Raw genomic sequence first — 20,075 nt, forward strand, 5'->3', positions numbered from 1 at the left:
CCTCCCAGGTTCAAGCGATTCTCCTGCCTCAGCCTCCCGAGTAGCTGGACCTACAGGCATCTGCCACCATGCCTGGCTAATTTTTTTTTTGTATTTTTAGTAGAGATGGCGTTTCACTATGTTAGCCAGGATGGTCTCGATCTCCTGACCTTGTGATCCACCTGCCTCAGCCTCCCAAAGAGCTGGGATTACAGGCATGACCGCGCCTGGCCACAGTCATTATTTTAAGTCACAACAAAGTTACGTGGAATTTCACTATCACGTCCTTCATTATCATGTTTTCTACTTCCAGAATTCATGAGAGATCAATTGTAGAGATACTTAAAAACTATCTGTAGAGTAATAGGCCCTTACATATAAAGTAGCATCTGTAGAGCAACTAGAGTCATGTTATCTGTAAGGAGGCTTAGAAGGCATTGATCCTGTGTGCTGGAAAATTGTTGGACATCATCAGGAAAAGTAGGAGGGACAAAGTAGGAAATATATTCTAATTATTATAGTGATTAATAGTGATTGATGGCCGGGCGCGGTGGCTCACGCTTGTAATCCCAGCACTTTGGGAGGCCGAGGTGGGAGGATCACGAGGTCAGGAGATCGAGACCACGGTGAAACCTCGTCTCTACTAAAAATACAAAAAATTAGCCGGGCGTGGTGGCGGGCGCCTGTAGTCCCAGCTACTCGGAGAGGCTGAGGCAGGAGAATGGCGTGAACCTGGGAGGCGGAGCTTGCAGTGAGCCGAGATTGCGCCACTGCACTCCAGCCTGAGCGACAGAGCGAGACTCTGTCTCAAAAAAAAAAAAAATAAAATAATGATTGATATTTGAGTGTGTGCAACATGCCAGACATTGTGCTATGTACTTTATGTGCATTGTCTGTCTAACCCTTACAACTGTTACAACTGCCCATTTTGTTTGTTAACTGAGATTTAGAAACATTAAATAGCTTGTCCAAGATCACATAGCCAGTAAGTGTTAGAGATGGGATTGAAATCCAGATCTGTTTGATTGCAGAGCCTGAACTTTTGATCTGAATCCTAATGGGATTTACCAAATTATACCCATTAAGCCCACTGCTGTAAATCACCAATCATAGTTACCTAACCTCAAGTAAGAAGAATAGACTAGAATTGATTTTTGCACGGTAAAAATGATACACGCTGAAAAAAGATCAAACTTTTTTTTTCAGGATTTGTTTTCTCCACTCCTACCCCTACTCTCCAGTTCTAAAAGTAACTTGTTCACAGTAGGTAATCTGGAAAATACAGGAAAATATTTTTAAAATATACAAGCCTATATGCATGCAGAGCTTAATACATAGGTGATGGGTTGATAGATGCAGCACACCACTGTGGTACGCGTTTACCTGTGTAACAAACCTGCACATTCTGTACATGTGTCCCGGAACTTAATAATAATAATACAAACCATCTCTCAAATATATCACTCAGAGATAACCACTGCTAATATTTTTATATACTTGCTTCATGATGTGTGTGTAGCATTTTCCCATGTCATTAAAAATAATTTGAAAACATTTTAAATTATTATACAACAGTCTAGCATATGTGAAAATCATATTTTATTTAACCATAGCTAGGTTTCTTTCTAATTTTCAATATTAAAAATAAAGCTTCTTTAAAGTTCTTTGCACATAAATCTTTAAATGCAGTTATAATTACTTTATCATCTAGGGTAAAATCCTAGAAAAAGAATTACTAGGTAGGAATGCATGAACTTTTTAAAGACTTTCTAAATACACATTCAAATGGCTTTTTAGATAAGTTACTACCAGCAATGTATTACAATTTCAAACTTTACTGGTTCCTTACCTTCATTTAATATCATTACTTTTTTTTTTTTTTTTTTTGAGATGGAGTCTCGCTCTGTTGCCCAGGCTGGAATGCAGTGGTGCGATCTTGGCTCACTGCAAGCTCCGCCTCCCAGGTTCACGCCATTCTCCCGCCTCAGCCTCCAGAGTAGCTGGGACTACAGGCGCCCGCCACCATGCCCAGCTAATTTTGTTTTTGTATTTTTAGTAGAGACGGGGTTTCACCACGTTAGCTGGGATGGTTTAGATCTCCTGACCTCGTGATCTGCACGCCTCGGCTGGGATTACAGGCGTGAGTCAGTGCGCCCGGCCTATTATTACAATTTTTTAATAAGTGCCAGTCTCTGGATCTTACTAGCAGAATGAACTTAGCCAAGTTTCTTAACTTTCTATTCGTTAATTTTCTCATCTATAAAATGGGACAATAGTATTTAAGTTATTGTGAGGATTAAAATAAAACAGGTAAATCACTTGCCACAGTGCCTCGTATATAGTATGAACTCAGCAAATGTTAACTACTCATGTTTAAAATGTGCCAGTTTGGTGGAAAATGGGACACTTACTGCTTTAATTTGCACTTCTTCAAATTTTTATGAGACGGAAGAAATTGATATAATGAACTGCTATAATTGTGGATCATTTTGAATGAACAAAATGAATAAGCACTTAAATAATAAAACACTTATCATGTGCCAGATACGTTTCTAGGCTGTCATGTTTACATTTGCTCACTTAATTGTCTCAGCATCCATATTACATACCATTTTCTGCATTTAGCAGATAAAGGAGCTGAGGCTCAGTAAGGCTGTTAACTTGCCGTAGGTCACATATCCAGGAGGGGGCAGAACTAGACTTTAAATTTAGGATGTGTAACTCTGAGCCCTGTTTGCTTTCGTCTTACCACAGATGCTGCCACTTTATTAGATTGTAGGTCTCTTTAGTTCTATTACTCTCAAGTATATAAAGACACTCAAATTAGGTTATAAATAATCCAGTGTGATTAAAGATCAAAAACATGTAAATTAGATGTGATTCAAGATCATGTCTGTAAATCAGTGCTTTGAGTGTGTTAGAAAATTCTTGACAGTATTAGCATAAAAATTCAATGGACTTCTTGAAATCTTATTTGTGCCATCATTGAAAATGGGGCTAAAGAAAGTGAGCATCAGCCTAGTCCTTAACCAAACTTATCACAAGTTCCAATAATCTGAATTATTTAGCTTTTACTGTAAAATAGAAAGAGGTTTGGCCAGCTGTAGTGGCTCATGCCTGTAATCCCAATACTTTGGGAGGGCAAAGTCGTAGGATCACTTGAGGCCAGCAGTTTGAGACCAGTCTGGGAAACGCAGTGAGACCTCATCTTTACGAAAAAATTTAAAAAGTAGCTGAATGTGGTGTACACCAGTAGTCCAAGCTACTTGGGAGGATGAGGTAGGAGGATCACTTGAGTCCAGATGGTCGAGGCCACAGTGAGCTATGATTATACCACTGCACTCCAGCCTGGGCAACAGAGTTAGACCCTGTCTCAAAAAAAAAAAAAAAAAATAGAAAAAGAGGTTTTACTTCTAATGTTGATTAATATTGGCTGAAAAGAGAAGAATTTGCAGAAAATTATAAACAGTTATAATAAACATATATAAACATAAACATCAAGTTAGAAATGACATATAACATACTATTTTTTGCTCTTTTTTTCTATTAAAACTTTGAATAACTTCCAACCTACAACTAAATATATATTTATTATTATAATTTTGCATGAAAAATTATTTGTCACAGGTGTCAACATGAAAACTTAGTAGAACTACTTGGTTTCTCAAGTGATGGAGATGACCTCTGCTTAGTATATGTTTACATGCCTAATGGTTCATTGCTAGACAGACTCTCTTGCTTGGTAAGCTATTTGTTCATCAGATTGTTTGGCTTTTTGTTTATATGCTGGAATATTAATATTCATTTTGTTACTGGATTATTTAAACCAAATTCACTTTCATATTTTTCCTGCTCTATGAAAATTATACAGTTGATATGTCAACAAATTATACAGTTGATATGTCAACAACTGGGTTGCCATTTTATTAGGTGGTTATCTTAAATGTAAAATTCAGTGAAGACTATACTAAGAAGATGCTTTTATGTATTTTTATCTTCAAATAACAAATGTAAACACCCATTTGAGCTTACTTAGATATTATTTTTAATAACTTAAAAATGTAGTCCTAAATTATTAGTGCTATAACATCATCTTCAGTTGTTGCCTAGAAAAATATTCTGTGTTATATATTCTCTGTAGATTTTTTATTGTTCTTTCTTGTTTTTAATTTGGTTTATTTCTTTATAAGGATGGTACTCCACCACTTTCTTGGCACATGAGATGCAAGATTGCTCAGGGTGCAGCTAATGGCATCAATTTTCTACATGAAAATCATCATATTCACAGAGATATTAAAAGGTAAATGCTACTGTTTAAAAGCTTTTGGAAAGCTGTCTTTAAAGAACAATTTGCTGTCACTGTATTCACTATTCACATGCATGTCTTAACCTAGAGCATCTGGACTTTTTTCCCATCACTCCATGAAAGCTCTTCTCAATAAGGACATCTACAGTCTCCTTTATTCCACGCCCAGTGACTTCCTTCCAGTACTCATCCTACTTGACCTTTTTTGTTTGTTTTAATAGTAGTTTACTCTGTTCTTCTTGACACTTTTGCCTTATGGAAATTAGTTTTCTTAGTTTATGGATCACTATTCTTTTCTGAATCACCTTCATCCTCCATGAGTACTTTTCAGTTCTCTTTCTTTCTTGTGCATTTATCTAGTTAAATATTTACCTACTATAAGTAACATATTATTATATAGAGCTCAACATCAATCAATCACAAAATAATTATAGAATGTTAATATGTATAGTACACATATATATTATATATATTATTATATATAGTATAGTACATAGGATTAATATAAAGAAGGGTTTCCAAGAAAGTGATATTTAAGCAGAGATTCAAAGAATGGGCAGGAAATAAGAAGGCCCAATTTGAGGGTAACTGTAGAATGGATGATCGGGAGAAGAACATTCTAGGCAGAAGGAACTGCATTTGTAAGACCAGTGGTGAGACAGAATATGGGAGCATGATGAGTTACAAGAAATGAAATACACTTTGGGAGCCAAGATAGGAGGATCATTTGAGGCCAGGAGTAGCAGACCTGACTATGTTCCCTGGACAACATAGCAAGACCTCATCTCTACAAAAAAACTAGTCAAACGTGGTAGTGCCTGCCCACAGTTCCAGACACTAGGGTGGCTGAGGAGGGAGGAGGCTTGAGTCCAGGAGTTCAAGGTTGAAGTGAGCTATGATCATGCCAGTGCTCTCCAGCCTGGGTAATAAAGTAAGACTCTGTCTAAAAAAAAATGAAGTAAATGCAGTATGACTGAGATGCAGAAAGTTACAGGGTGGCGGATTGGAGATAAAACTACAGAGAAGTGTAGGAAGCTAAGTCCTGTAGGACTTAATGGACCAAGGTAAGGCTTTTAGTTTTATCACAAGTGTAATGAGATGCCGTTGAAAATTTTAAGTAAGAATATGGCATCATATTTAAGTTTTGCAAAGATGATTTTGACTCTAGTGTAGAGAACAGTTTGTAAGAAGAGGCAGTTAGTAGGCTGTCATAGGTGGCAGTTCATAAGAAGAGAGGTGAGCAAATTAGAAAGATTAAAATGGCAAAGCTTGTTGATACCTTGGCTATGCAGGGGTTCAGGAACAGGGAAGTATCAGGAATGACTCCTGGAATAATGGCATCCAGGCTTGCATTCTGGAATGATTATGGCATGATTCACTTATATAGAAAGGACTGGAAAAAGACCTGGTTAGGTTGGGGTTAGAGAGATGGTTAGAAAATGTGAATTCTCCTTTGTACATGTTGTGTTTGGGGTGCTTTTAAGATGTAGTAGTAGAGATGTTAGACAGTGTGATATACAGATTTGGAGCTGAAGGTCTGAGCTGAAGATATAAATGTGTATTACTTGCATACAGGTGATAATTGAAGTGACTGTATTCACTTGAGGGGAGATGTAGATTAAGAAAAGGTCACAAGATTAGGTCTTGAGGAACCCTAAGACTTAATGGCCAAATAGAAGAGATGATCACAAAAAGGAATCTAAGGAAGTACACATACAGAGAAGGGTAAGATGAAAACCTGGAGAGTGTGGAGTCCCTGAAAACGAGGAAAGAAAGTGTTTCCCAAGAGGGAGCAGTCAAAAAGAGTCAAGTGCTTTTATCATTGGATTAGCATCACCATGGTCTTTGGTGACTTTATGGAAACCCATTTCCAGGTAGTAGTTGGTTTAGAAGTCACATTGTAGTTGAGAGAGTGAGAGCTAGAGAACTGAGACAGGAGGAGAGACAAGTCTTTTAAGACATTTGACTAGTGAAGGGGACAGCTAGAAATAGATATGTCATTCAGGAAACTTTTTTTTTTAAGATGGCAGAGATTAAACTGTGCTTGTGTGCCTATAGGAAGGATCCGGATTAAGAGGGAGAGGATACTATGAAAGAGAGAAATGAGATGATGTGTTCAGTAGGGTTCCTGAGAATGTAGAAAGCAGCTCAAGAAGAGGAACTGACCCTAGATGAGAAAAGAAACACCATCTCCTATCCTTCATGGATTGGTACTTTCTTGTGTTCTTATATCATTGTCTCTTTTCTCCCTGTATGTTCTTTTTTTTTTTTTTTTTTTGAGATGAGTTTCACTCTTGTTGCCCAGGCTGGAGTGCGATGGCACAGTCTTGGCTCACTACAACCTTCGCCTCCTGGGTTCGAGAGATTCTCGAGCCTCAGCCTCCTGAGTAGCTTGGATTACAGGCATCCACCACTACGCTCTGCTAATTTTGTATTTTTAGTAGAGATGGGGTTTCCATGTTGATCAGGTTGGTCTCGAACTCCCGACCTCAGGTGATCCGCCCACCTTGGCCTCCCAAAGTGCTGGGATTACAGGCATTAGCCACCTGTCCAGCCTCTCTCTGTATATTTTTGCTGAGTGATATTATGTTGATTTTGACTGCTACTTATATGTGAGTGTCTTTTGAATCTGTATTATTAGCTTCCAATCTTGGATTTTTAGTATCCCCGTACCAAAAACACTTCATCTGGGTATGACACAGTAGCCTTTAAGTCAGCACATCAGAAATCAAACTCATCAGCTCTTCCCAACCTAAAGTCTTCCCACATTTCCTTTCTGATCCAATGAAGTCACTATTCATTCTGTCTCTCAAGCTGAAGACGTTCTCATTCTCTATATCATGCTAATTACAAAATTCTGTTGTGTGAGCCTCAAAATTTTCACTTTCCATTTATTCCATGTTATGACCATTTAAACCCTCATTATCTCTCATTTGCTTTGTTACAAACCTTTGTAGTCAACCTAAATCCAGCCTATCAGTTCTCATCTATTCACTACAACACTACCAGTTCATGGTCCTAAAAGTTAAGTCTAATAACATCAGTTTCCTACTGTGAAAACTTTAGCTGGTATCCTGTTGCTCACAGGATAAAATTCAAATTATTTCCGTGTTTCTTGGACACTCGTTCCTTGAAGTTGACCATGTATACCATATCATGTTTTTGTCACTTTGTACCTGTTACTCCATTTGCCTGGAGTGCCTTTCTTTCCCTCATGTAACTATTAACTTCTAATAATCCTTCAATACTAAGCACACTTTTCACCCTCTGTTTGAAATTTTTCCTATTTTTTCCAGGCACATGGTTGTTCTGTCAGCATTTTGTACCTAATATTACCATTGTTTTAAAAAATTATTTATGCCTTTGTCACAGACAAGATTTTAAGACTCCCCCATGCCCTGCAGTGAGCTTAAATACTGTACAACATAGGGAGTTCTCAGTAAGATTGTGTTGAATTAAAGTATGAAAGCACATAATGAATTAATTGAGATATTTTGGCCGTATTTTTTTTATCTTCAAAAGCCAGATACTACAGAACAAAAGAATAAAGAAATGCACAATTGAAATACTTTGGTTGGAAATTTGTTTTGAAATGAATTGATACATACTAAGAAAGGAATTAATAAAGGTGCCTTGGAAGACTTTGTAGTAATTTACCCTATAATAAATGATTTGTGGGATAATGAAAAGATCTCTTACTAATGTAGACAGTTTTATTTCATTTTTATTCTCCTAAATGTTTTCCTCAAGAAACATAAAAAAAAGAGGACAGTTGCTTCTCTTTAGCTATAATCTGAATTCTAGGTTTATTTCTATAAATTTTAGGCTTTTATGATGCATACTATAAAATGTTACACTCTGTAAATATGTATGTACATATACATGTATGCATATACATATATACATGCATACATACATACATACATCTAGCTAAGGAACTGTTTGACTTTTTTGGGGTGGGAAAAACATTTTTTTCTTCAAACTTTACATTTTTTTCAGTGCAAATATCTTACTAGATGAAGCTTTTACTGCTAAAATATCTGACTTTGGCCTTGCACGGGCTTCTGAGAAGTTTGCCCAGACAGTCATGACTAGCAGAATTGTGGGAACAACAGCTTATATGGCACCTGAAGCTTTGCGAGGAGAAATAACACCCAAATCTGACATTTACAGCTTTGGTGTGGTAAGTTCCATATACATAATTATTAAAAATAATCATTCTGCTATAATTGTGAAAATGAAGTAGAATATTATTTAATACACCCATCTTATCTCTCTTATGTAACAATGTAAGTTTTTCACATTAACCTCTACTTACACAAGAAAGTTTGTAAAAACTTCCAATGTGTAAAACTTTTGAGTTGATTTTTGAAATGACTATAAGAAATGATTTTCTTGCCATCTGTCTTTATGAATTATCATGACACCTAATGCATTAAATGAATCATGTCATACAGTATATACTTTAGTCTCACATTTTTTGACATTTACTAATCTACCTGTCTATTCCCAATAAGTTTTAAGATAGAGCAAGAGATAGGTGTGGGCGGTTGAAGAAGCCGAGGGCTTTTTCTTCATTTTATTTTTTCATGTGTGTTTCATATATGGAAACTTAACTTCATAGCACTGTGAAAATAAGGCATAGGGCTATAGAATATGCCTAATGTTTAGAAAATAATATTCTCCTAAGAGCCAGAGAAAATTATTCTTGTGAAGAATCCCCAAGAGGCAGGAAAAGGATTGGGAGTTCTCAGAACATATGTTGAGTGGGGCTGACTCTTTAGTAAGTTGCCAATAGAAAAGAGCTGCTTATGGTCGTGATGGGGTCCAAGATGTCCCTGAAGGAGGGATGGTGAGAAATGCCCAAAGCTCATGTTCTTTCCACTTTAATATCTAAAAGACATAGCTTTGTATAGAATGATTAATCAAATTTTGTAAGCAAGATTCATATTCCTTCTAGTTTATTTTTGTCTTGAGTATTATATATATAATTTATTAGTATCATGTATAATATATATAGTTTTTAGAGAGACAAGGTCTTACTCAGTCACCCAGACTGAAGTGCAGTGGTGGTATTACGGCTCACTGTAGCCTCAACCTCCCAGGTTCTAGTGATCCTCTCACTTCAGCCTCCCAAGTAGCTGGGACTACAGGTGTGTGCCACCACACCCAGCCAATGTTTTTTTTAAATTTTTTGTAGAGACAGGGTCTCCCTGTTGCCCAGGCTGGTCGTGAAGTCCTGGGCTCAAGTTATCCTCCCACATCTGTCTCCCAAAGTGCTGGGATTACAGGCATTAGCCACTGTGCCCAGCCTATCTTGTGTATTATATTAATGATTTTTTTTTGTCTTCATAGGTTTTACTAGAAATAATAACTGGACTTCCAGCCGTGGATGAACACCGTGAACCTCAGTTATTGGTAATTGAAATATTCGTTTTCCTCAATCCTTTTTTCTCTGCTTTTGTAGTCTAAATTTATATGGATAAATTTGACATCTAGAAATAACATTTTCTATTGGCAATCTTTCCATTGGCTATTACACGATAGCATATGGAAAAAGCATTAAATATTTTTCCTTCTCAGCTCTCCCATGAAGTATTTGTGAAGCCTAGAAAAGTCACTTATATGTTCTTTGTTTTGATTTCTTTGTGAGTAAAATGAGAATAGAACTAAATGATTTCTGAGGTCCTCTTTAGCTTATGTTTATTTTGTCACTTTTGGGGTGGCTACTGTTAATAACAGTGTTTCCAGCATTTTCAGAAGGGGGAAAAAAAGGCTTCCATTCAAATTTCTTTCAGAATAAAATTGCTAGTAAAAGTTATCTACTTATTTCTATCATAGGGTATTTTATTTACAAAGTTACAATAAAAAACATACCAAATGTGCTATTGTTAGGAAAAATTCATATCATGTTTTTCCTTTGCTCTCACACCACAACAACAGTCAACACAGAAGATTTCTGTGACCAAATGTGAGTGGGGAGGGTTTCTCCCCACCAACAAGCAGGCAATCTACTTTGCAGCAGAAGTCAGCTGGATCTCCTCCAATTTAATTCTGACACTATGTTCCTGGACATAGCAGCAGAAGTCAGCTTGATCTCCTCCAATTTAATTCTGACACTATGTTCCTGGACATAGCATCAGAGTCAGATCCCACAGGTTAAGGGCTCAGTCCCCGAGACTGCCATCCCACCAGACACCAGTCGTAAGTTTAGGCCTCCAGAACTTCTGACCAACTGCCTTCAAGTTGGAGTTCCTATGACCTCCTCTGTGGGTATGGAGGGCTCAAGATTGAACCCAGATTGATTCACTAAGTTGCAGCATATACTTTACCTAAGTTTTCCATCATGTTGCATAAGACTTTGTCCTTCAAAATGTATAAAAGCCTCAAAACTTTGGCTTTAGTAAGAATGAAATGCAGAAAAACATAAGCTCTATCTCAGGCATAAGTTTTGCATTTCATCATGTAATAGTGAAAATCATAAATCTTTGGAGAAAGTTTTACTCTTTCACCCATTCTTAAGGTTTGACTGTGATGTGACTCTAAAGTAGTAAGATTTTCATACAAGCACAGTTTAAAAAAAAAAGTGATCATTTGAAGAACCGTTATGTCACTAGATTCTGCCATTGTCAAACATTTTCAGAATTTATCTTTGAAAGTGTTTTTGAAGAGTTTACATCCTACCTCTCATGAATAGTTTTTTTCATCTGTATTAGGACTGTTATAAAAATATACCAAAAACTGTGTGACTGGCTGGGCGCGGTGGCTCACGCTTGTAATCCCAGCACTTTGGGAGGCCGAGGCGGGTGAATCATGAGGTCAGGAGATCGAGACCACGGTGAAACCCCGTCTCTACTAAAAATATTTTAAAAAAAAAATTAGCCGGGTGTGGTGGCGGGCGCCTGTAGTCCCAGCTACTCGGAGAGGCTGAGGCAGGAGAATGGCGTGAACCCGGGAGGCGGAACTTGCAGTGAGCCGAGATTGCGCCACTGAACTCCAGCCTGGGCAACAGAGCGAGACTCTGTCTCAAAAAAAAACAAAAACAAAAAAAAAACTGTGTGACTTAAAGCAACAGAAATTTATTTGCTCATAGTTCTGGAAGCCAGAGTCTGAAATCAAGGTATTGGCAAGACTATGCTCTCTCTGGAGGCTCCAGAGAAAATCTTGCCTTGCTCATTGGATGTAGGGCTTACCTCCAGGATTATCCATAATCTGGAATAATCTCATCTCAGGATACTTAATTACACCTAAAAGGGCCATTCTTTTCCTAATAAGAGCACATTCACAGGTTCCAGGAATTATGACATAGACATGTTTTGGGGGACCATGATTCACCCAACTCCACTATCTTATTCCTACACTTCTCTCCCTATTAATTTTTTTTATCATGGCCTGCTCCCCATTTTTCCCCCTCCTTTTTTCTCTTTGATTCAACAATCTTAGTACCCATAGAGAAGTTTGTTGGGTACAGGGAGGAGGAGTCAGGGTCCAAAAGTTGGAATTGCGCTATTAGAACACATCAAGAAGCAGACCACCCTGTGCTGCCCACCTAGTAAATGCTACTAATGGGAACATATAAGCAATTAGCTCATAACGTAGATATAAAAATTGGAAGGCAAATGGGTGGAAGTATCTAGGAGGTATAAATAATTAAATATACATTTATATATACACACACACACACACACACACACATACACCCCCAGTCATGTGTTGCCTAATGACAGGAATACGTTCCGAGAAATGCGTTATTAGGCAGTTTCATTGTGTGAACCTCATAGAGTGTACTTACACAAACCTAGATGATATGACCTACTACATACTTGGGCTATATGGTGTTGCTCCTAGGCTACAAATGTATGCTGTACAGCATAATACTGTCCTGAATACTGTAAGCAATTGAAACACACTGGTAAGTGTGTGTGTAAACATAAAAGAGGTACAGTAAAAATATGGTATTATAATCTTATGGGACCACCATCTATATGTGGTCTGTCATTGACCAATTGACCAAAATGTCATTTTGTGGTGGATGGCTATACTTATTTACATAGGATTTGTCCTGTATGTCTTCAATTTTTTTCTTTTTTTTTTTTTTTGAGAGACAGAGTCTCACTGTGTCAGCCAGGCTGGAGTGGCGTGATCTCGGCTCAGTGCAACCTCTGCCTCCTGGGTTCAAATGATTCTCCTGCATCAGCCTTCCGAGTAGCTAAGATTACAGGCACACACCACCACGCCTGGTTAATTTTTTGTATTTTTAGTAGAAACAGGGTTTCACCATGTTGCCCAGGCTGGGTCTTCAATTCTTAATAAGGTTTTAAGAAAAGATAGTAAAATGAGAGTGCATGTTATTACAAAGTAGATTTTTTTAAGTAATTAAAATATATATTCTATTTTCTTTTACTTTGATTTGAAGCTCTTAAAGTTTTAACACTCATTTTAAAGCTAGATATTAAAGAAGAAATTGAAGATGAAGAAAAGACAATTGAAGATTATATTGATAAAAAGATGAATGATGCTGATTCCACTTCAGTTGAAGCTATGTACTCTGTTGCTAGTCAATGTCTGCATGAAAAGAAAAATAAGAGACCAGACATTAAGAAGGTATGCATTTTTTATACTTATTTAAAAAGTGAAAGGGGTGGGGTTCATCATATTTTCCAGAGTGTACATTTTAAAGCAACTGTATAATGTGGTTCTTTTGTTTTTTTCTTTCTTTTTAAAAGGTTCAACAGCTGCTGCAAGAGATGACAGCTTCTTAAAACTTTATTGGAATAGACTTTTTATATACACGTATCTCAACCATTTTTTTAACTAATTTTTTTCCTAAATATTCTTCTTTACCTTTAACGAGGCGCAGACTGTTGCAGGACAGTGGTTATTAAAGCATGGGTTGAACTTCCAAAATATAAAAATAGAGCCACCATATCAACACTTAGCTCTACCCATTAGTATCACCCCCAGTTCTTACAGTAATCCCTGAGAAATCTCCTTCAAGCATCACCAAACACAGTTTGAAAATTACAGGGTTAGCTAAAAGAGCCTGGGCTGTATGTAGGGTGGAAACAGTCTGATCTGAAGCCCAACTGACTCCACTACTACTTTGCTGTAAAGCTTTGGACACACACTTAGCTGCTGTGAGCCACTAATAACATGGGGCTAATATCTGCTGTGCTTCTCTGACAGGTATGATGAAAATCAAATGATGCAGAATATATACAAGCACTTTGTAAACTGTAAAATGATACAAAATTTAAAGTTTATAGAGCCAGTTACAAAATCCTATTAGTCATATATTTATAGATTGTGTTCACAGCAATCATTTAACCACAAATAAAATATCCCTTGATGATACTGCCATAATAATATGTCCATTATTAGATTATGTTACATGACAAAGTTGAAGGAATTTTGCAGATGCAGTTAAGGTTCCTAAACAACTTACTTTGAGACTGTTGAAAGGGCCTGACCTAATCAAATGAACCCTTGCAAGAAGGATTCTCCTTGTTACCCTTAAAGAAGTATGTGAGAGGGCCACATTGGCTAAAACCTAAAGGTGGCCTCTAGGAGATGAGACCTACCTTCCAGTTGTGAGCAAGAAGGAAAAAAAAAATTGGGACCTCAGTTGCAACCACAAGGAATTGAATTCTGCCAACAATCTGAGTGAGCTTAGAAGAGTACTCCAAGCTTCAGATGATAACCAGAGCCTGGGCTGACACCTAGATTTCAGCTTTGCATGATCCTCAGTATGAGAACCTATCTGTGCTGTGCTGGACTTCTAGTATATAGAACTGTGAGATAATGGGTCACATTGGCCGGATGTGGTGGCTCATACCTGTAAATCCCAGCACTTTGGAAGACCCGGGCGGGCAGATCACCTGAGGTCAAGAGTTCAAGACCAGCCTGGCCAACATGGTGAAACCGCGTCTCTACTAAAAATACAAAAATTAGACGAGCCTGGTGGTGGACGCCTGTAGTCCCAGCTACTTGGGAGGCTGAGGCAGGATAATTGCTGGAACCGGGGAGGTGGAGGTTGCAGTGAGCTGAGATCATGCCACTGCACTCCAGCCTGGGTGACAGAGCGAGACTCCATCATAAATAAATAAATAAATAGGTCACATTAAGCCTTTAAATTTGTGGTAATTTATTATGCAGTAATAGAAAACAAATACAGGGGGTGGAGCCAAGATGGCCGAATAGGAACAGCTCTGGTCTACAGCTCCCAGCGTGAGCGACGCAGAAGACGGGTGATTTCTGCATTTCCATCTGAGGAACCAGGTTCATCTCACTAGAGAGGGCCAAACAGTGGGTGCAGGACAGTTGGTGCAGCGCACCGTGCAGGAGCCAAAGCAGGGTGAGGCATTGCCTCACTCGGGAAGCGCAAGGGGTCAGGGAGTTCCCTTTCTTAGTCAAAGAAAGGGGTGACACAGCACCTGGAAAATCGGGGCACTCCTACCCTAATACTGTGCTTTTCCAACAGGCTTGGAAAACGGCACAGCCGGAGATTATATCCCGCACCTGGCTCAGAGGGTCCTACACCCACAGAGTCTCGCTGATTCCTAGCACAGCAGTCTGAGATCAAACTGCAAGGCAGCAGCCAGGCTGAGGGAGGGGCGCCCACCATTGCCCAGGCTTGCTTAAGTAGACAAAGCAGCCAGGAAGCTCGAACTGGGTGGAGCCCACCACAGCTCAAGGAGACCTGCCTGCCTCTGTAGGCTCCACCTCTGGGGACAGGGCACAGACAAAAAGCAGTAACCTCTGCAGACTTAAATGTCCCTGTCTGACAGATTTGAAGAGACTAGTGGTTCTCCCAGCATGCAGCTGGAGATCTGAGAACAGGCAGACTGCCTCCTAAAGTGGGACCCTGACCCCTGAGCAGCCTAACTGGGAGGCACCCCACAGTAGGGGCAGACTGACACCTCACTCGGCCGGGTACTCCTCTGAGACAAAACTTCCAGAGGAACGATCAGACAGCTGAATTTGCGGTTCACGAAAATCCGCTGTTCTGCAGCCACTGCTGCTGACACCCAGCCAAACAGGGTCTGGAGTGGACCTCTAGCAAAATCCAACAGACCTGCAGCTGAGGGTCCTGTCTGGTAGAAGGAAAACTAACAAACAGAAAGGACACCCACACCAAAAACCCATCTGTACATCACCATCATCAAAGATCAAAAGTAGAAAAAGCTACAAAGATGGGAAGAAAACAGAGCAGAAAAACTGGAAACTCTAAAAGGCAGAGCGCCTCTCCTCCTCCAAAGGAACGCAGTTCCTCACCAACAATGGAACAAAGCTGGACGGAGAATGACTTTGACGAGTTGAGAGAAGAAGGCTTCAGACGATCAAACTACTCTGAGCTACAGGAGGAAATTCTAACCAATGGCAAAGAAGTTAAAAACTTTGAAAAAAAATTAGACAAATGTTTAACTAAAATAACCAATGCAGAGAAGTGCTTAAAGGAGCTGATGGAGCTGAAAGCCAAGGCTCGAGAACTACGTGAAGACTGCAGAAGCCCCAGTAGCCGATGCGATCAACTGGAAGAAAGGGTATCAGTGGTGGAAGATGAAATGAATGAAATGAAGAGAGAAGGGAAGTTCAGAGAAAAAAGAAGAAAAAGAAACTAACAAAGCCTCCAAGAAATATGGGACTATGTGAAAAGACCAAACCTACGTCTGATTGGTGTACCTGAAAGTGACGGGGAGAATGGAACCAAGTTGGAAAACACTCTGCAAGATATTATCCAGGAGAACTTCCCCAATCTAGCAAGGCAGGCCAACATTCAGATTCAGGAAATACAGAGAACGCCACAAAGATACTCCTCGAGAAGAGCAACTCCAAGACACATAATTGTCAGATTCACCAAAGTTGAAATGAAGGAAAAAATGTTAAGGGAAGCCAGAGAGAAAGGTCGGGTTACCCACAAAGGGAATCCCATCAGACTAACAGCTGATCTCTCGGCAGAAACTCTACAAGCCAGAAGAGAGTGGGGGCCAATATTCAACATTCTTAAAGAAAAGAATTTTCAACCCAGAATTTCATATCCAGCCAAACTAAGCTTCATAAGTGAAAGAGAAATAAAATACTTTACAGACAAGCAAATGCTGAGTGATTTTGTCACCACCAGGCCTTCCCTAAAAGAGCTCCTGAAGGAAGCACTAAACATGGAAAGGAACAACCAGTACCAGCCACTGCAAAAACATGCCAAATTGTAAAGACCATCGAGGCTAGGAAGAAACTGCATCAACTAACGAGCAAAATAACCAGCTAACATCATAATGACAGGATCAAATTCACACATAACAATATTAACTTTAAATGTAAATGGGCTAAATGCTCCAATTAAAAGACACAGACTGGCAAATTGGATAAGGAGTCAAGACCCATCAGTGTGCTGTATTCAGGAAACCCATCTCACGGGCAGAGACACACATAGACTCAAAATAAAAGGATGGAGGAAGATCTACCAAGCAAATGCAAAACGAAAAAAGGCAGGAGTTGCAATCGTACTCTCTGATAAAATAGACTTTAAACCAACAAAGATCAAAAGAGACAAAGAAGGCCATTACATAATGGTAAAGGGATCAATTCAACAAGAAGAGCTAACCTAAATATATATGCACCCAATACAGGAGCACCCAGATTCATAAAGCAAGTCCTGAGTTACCTACAAAGAGACGTAGACTCCCACACAATAATAATGGGAGACTTTAACACCCCACTGTCAACATTAGACAGATCAACAAGACAGAAAGTTAACAAGGATACCCAGGAATTGAACTCACCTTCTGCACCAAGTGGACCTAATAGACATCTACAGAACTCTCCACCCCAAGTCAACAGAATATACATTTTTTACAGCACCACACCACACCTATTCCAAAATTGACGACATGGTTGGAAGTAAAGCTCTCCTCAGCAAATGTAAAAGAACAGAAATTATAACAAACTGTCTCTCAGATCACAGTGCAGTCAAACTAGAACTCAGGATTAAGAAACTCACTCAAAACTGCTCAACTACATGGAAACTGAACAACCTGCTCCTGAATGACTGCTGGGTACATAACGAAATGAAGGCAGAAATAAAGATGTTCTTTGAAACCAACGAGAACAAAGACACAACATACCAGAATCTCTGGGACACGTTCAAAGCAGTGTGTAGAGGGAAATTTATAGCACTAAATGCCCACAAGAGAAAGCAGGAAAGATCCAAAATTGACACCCTAACACCACAATTAAAGAACTAGAAAAGCAAGCGGAAACACATTCAAAAGCTAGCAGAAGGCAAGAAATAACTAAGATCAGAGCAGAACTGAAGGAAATAGAGACACAAAAAACCCTTCAAAAAATTAATGAATCCAGGAGCTGGTTTTTTGAAAAGATGAACAAAATTGATAGACTGCTAGCAAGACTAATAAAGAAGAATAGAAAGAAGAATCAAATAGATGCAATAAAAAATGATAAAGGTGATATTACCACCGATCCCACAGAAATACAATCTGCCATCAGAGAATACTACAAACACCTCTATGCAAATAAACTAGAAAATCTAGAAGAAATGGATAAATTCCTCGACACATACACTCTCCCAAGATTAACCAGGAAGAAGTTCAATCTCTGAATAGACCAATAACAGGCTCTGAAATTGTGGCAATAATCAATAGCTTACCAACCAAAAAGAGTCCAGGATCTGATGGATTCAGAGCCGAATTCTACCAGAGGTACAAGGAGGAACTGGTACCGTTCCTTCTGAAACTATTCCAATCGATCGATAGAAAAGGAGGGAATCCTCCCTAACACATTTTATGAGGCCAGCATCATCCTGATACCAAAGCCTGGCAGAGACATAACCAAAAAAGAGAATTTCAGACCAATATCCTTGATGAACATTGATGCAAAAATCCTCAATAAAATACTGGCAAACCGAATCCAGCAGCACATCAAAAAGCTTATCCACCATGAACAAGTGGGCTTCATCCCTGGGATGCAAGGCTGGTTCAACATACGCAAATCAATAAATGTAATCCAGCATATAAACAGAACCAAAGACAAAAACCACATAATTATCTCAATAGATGCAGAAAAGGCCTTTGACAAAATTCAACAACCTTCATGCTAAAAACTCTCAATAAATTAGGTATTGATGGGATGTATCTCAAAATAATAAGAGCTATCTATGACAAACCCACAGCCAATATCATACTGAATGGACAAAAACTGGAAGCATTCCCTTTGAAAACTGGCACAAGACAGGGATGCCCTCTCTCACCACTCCTATTCAACATAGTGTTGGAAGATCTGGCCAGAGCAATCAGGCAGGAGAAGGAAATAAAGGGTATTCAATTAGGAAAAGAGGAAGTCAAATCCTCCCTGTTTGCAGATGACATGATTGTATACCTAGAAAACGCCACTGTATCAGCCCAAAATCTCCTCAAGCTGATAAGCAACTTCAGCAAAGTCTCAGGATACAAAATCAATGTACAAAAATCACAAGCATTCTTGTACACCAATAACAGACAAACAGAGAGCCAAATCATGAGTGAACTCCCATTCACAATTGCTTCAGAGAGAATAAAATACCTAGGAATCCAACTTACAAGGGACGTGAAGGACCTCTTCAAGGAGAACTACAAACCATTGCTCAATGAAATAAAAGAGGATACAAACAAATGGAAGAACATTCCATGCTCATGGGTTGGAAGAATCAATATTGTGAAAATGGCCATATTGCCCAAGGTAATTTATAGATTCAATGCCATCCCCATCAAGCTACCAGTGACTTTCTTCACAGAATTGGAAAAAACTACTTTAAAGTTCATATGGAACCAAAAAAGAGCCCGCATCACCAAGTCAATCCTAAGCCAAAAGAACAAAGCTGGAGGCATCACACTACCTGACTTCAAACTATACTACAAGGCTACAGTAACCAAAAGAGCATGGTACTGGTACCAAAACAGAGACATAGATCAATGGAACAGAACAGAGCCCTCAGAAATAATGCCACATATCTACAACTATCTGATCTTTGACCTACCTGACAAAAACAAGCAATGGGGAAAGGATTCCCTATTTAATAAATGGTGCTGGGAAAACTGGCTAGCCATATGTAGAAAGCTGAAACTGGATCCCTTCCTTACACCTTGTACAAAAATTAACTCAAGATGGATTAAAGACTTACATGTTAGACCTAAAACCATAAAAACCCTAGAAGAAAACCTAGGCAATACCATTCAGGACATAGGCATGGGCAAGGACTTCATGTCTAAAACATCAAAAGCAATGGCAACAAAAGCCAAAATTGACAAATGGGATCTAATTAAACTCAAGAGCTTCTGCACAGCAAAAGAAACTACCATCAGAGTGAACAGGCAACCTATAAAATGGGAGAAAATTTTCACAACCTACTCATCTGACAAAGGGCTAATATCCAGGATTTACAATGAACTCAAATAAATTTACAAGAAAAAAACAAACAACCCCATCAAAAAGTGGGCGAAGGACATGAACAGACACTTCTCAAAAGAAGACATTTATGCAGCCAAAAAACACATGCAAAAATGCTCATCATCACTGGCCATCAGAGAAATGCAAATCAAAACCACAATGAGATACCATCTCACACCAGTTAGAATGGCCATCATTAAAAAGTCAGGAAACAACAGGTGCTGGAGAAGATGTGGAGAAATAGGAACACTTCTACACTGTTGGTGGGACTGTAAACTAGTTCAACCATTGTGGAAGTCAGTGGGGCAATTCCTCAGGGATCTAGAACTAGAAATACCATTTGACCCAGCCA

At 38.9% G+C, this 20,075-nt stretch overlaps 1 protein-coding gene across 12 annotated transcripts in view; it reads left to right on the forward strand.

Annotated features, from left to right (window-relative positions):
• The window catches only part of IRAK4 (interleukin 1 receptor associated kinase 4), a 30,310-nt gene extending 15,892 nt beyond the window's left edge, over positions 1 to 14,418 (forward strand). For all 12 annotated transcript variants that reach the window (XM_055249780.2, XM_063620194.1, XM_063620190.1 and 9 more), the window contains 6 exons: positions 3,607 to 3,721; positions 4,170 to 4,279; positions 8,285 to 8,468; positions 9,641 to 9,703; positions 12,731 to 12,889; positions 13,012 to 14,418. In XM_055249780.2, coding sequence (XP_055105755.1) covers positions 3,607 to 3,721; positions 4,170 to 4,279; positions 8,285 to 8,468; positions 9,641 to 9,703; positions 12,731 to 12,889; positions 13,012 to 13,047 — 667 coding nt within the window. In that variant the 3' untranslated portion in view covers positions 13,048 to 14,418. The remainder of the gene's footprint in view (positions 1 to 3,606; positions 3,722 to 4,169; positions 4,280 to 8,284; positions 8,469 to 9,640; positions 9,704 to 12,730; positions 12,890 to 13,011) is intronic.
• The last annotated feature ends 5,657 nt before the right edge of the window (positions 14,419 to 20,075 follow it).

The sequence above is a fragment of the Symphalangus syndactylus genome, chromosome 17 (genome assembly GCF_028878055.3).
Source record: "Symphalangus syndactylus isolate Jambi chromosome 17, NHGRI_mSymSyn1-v2.1_pri, whole genome shotgun sequence".
Lineage (NCBI taxonomy): Eukaryota > Metazoa > Chordata > Mammalia > Primates > Hylobatidae > Symphalangus > Symphalangus syndactylus.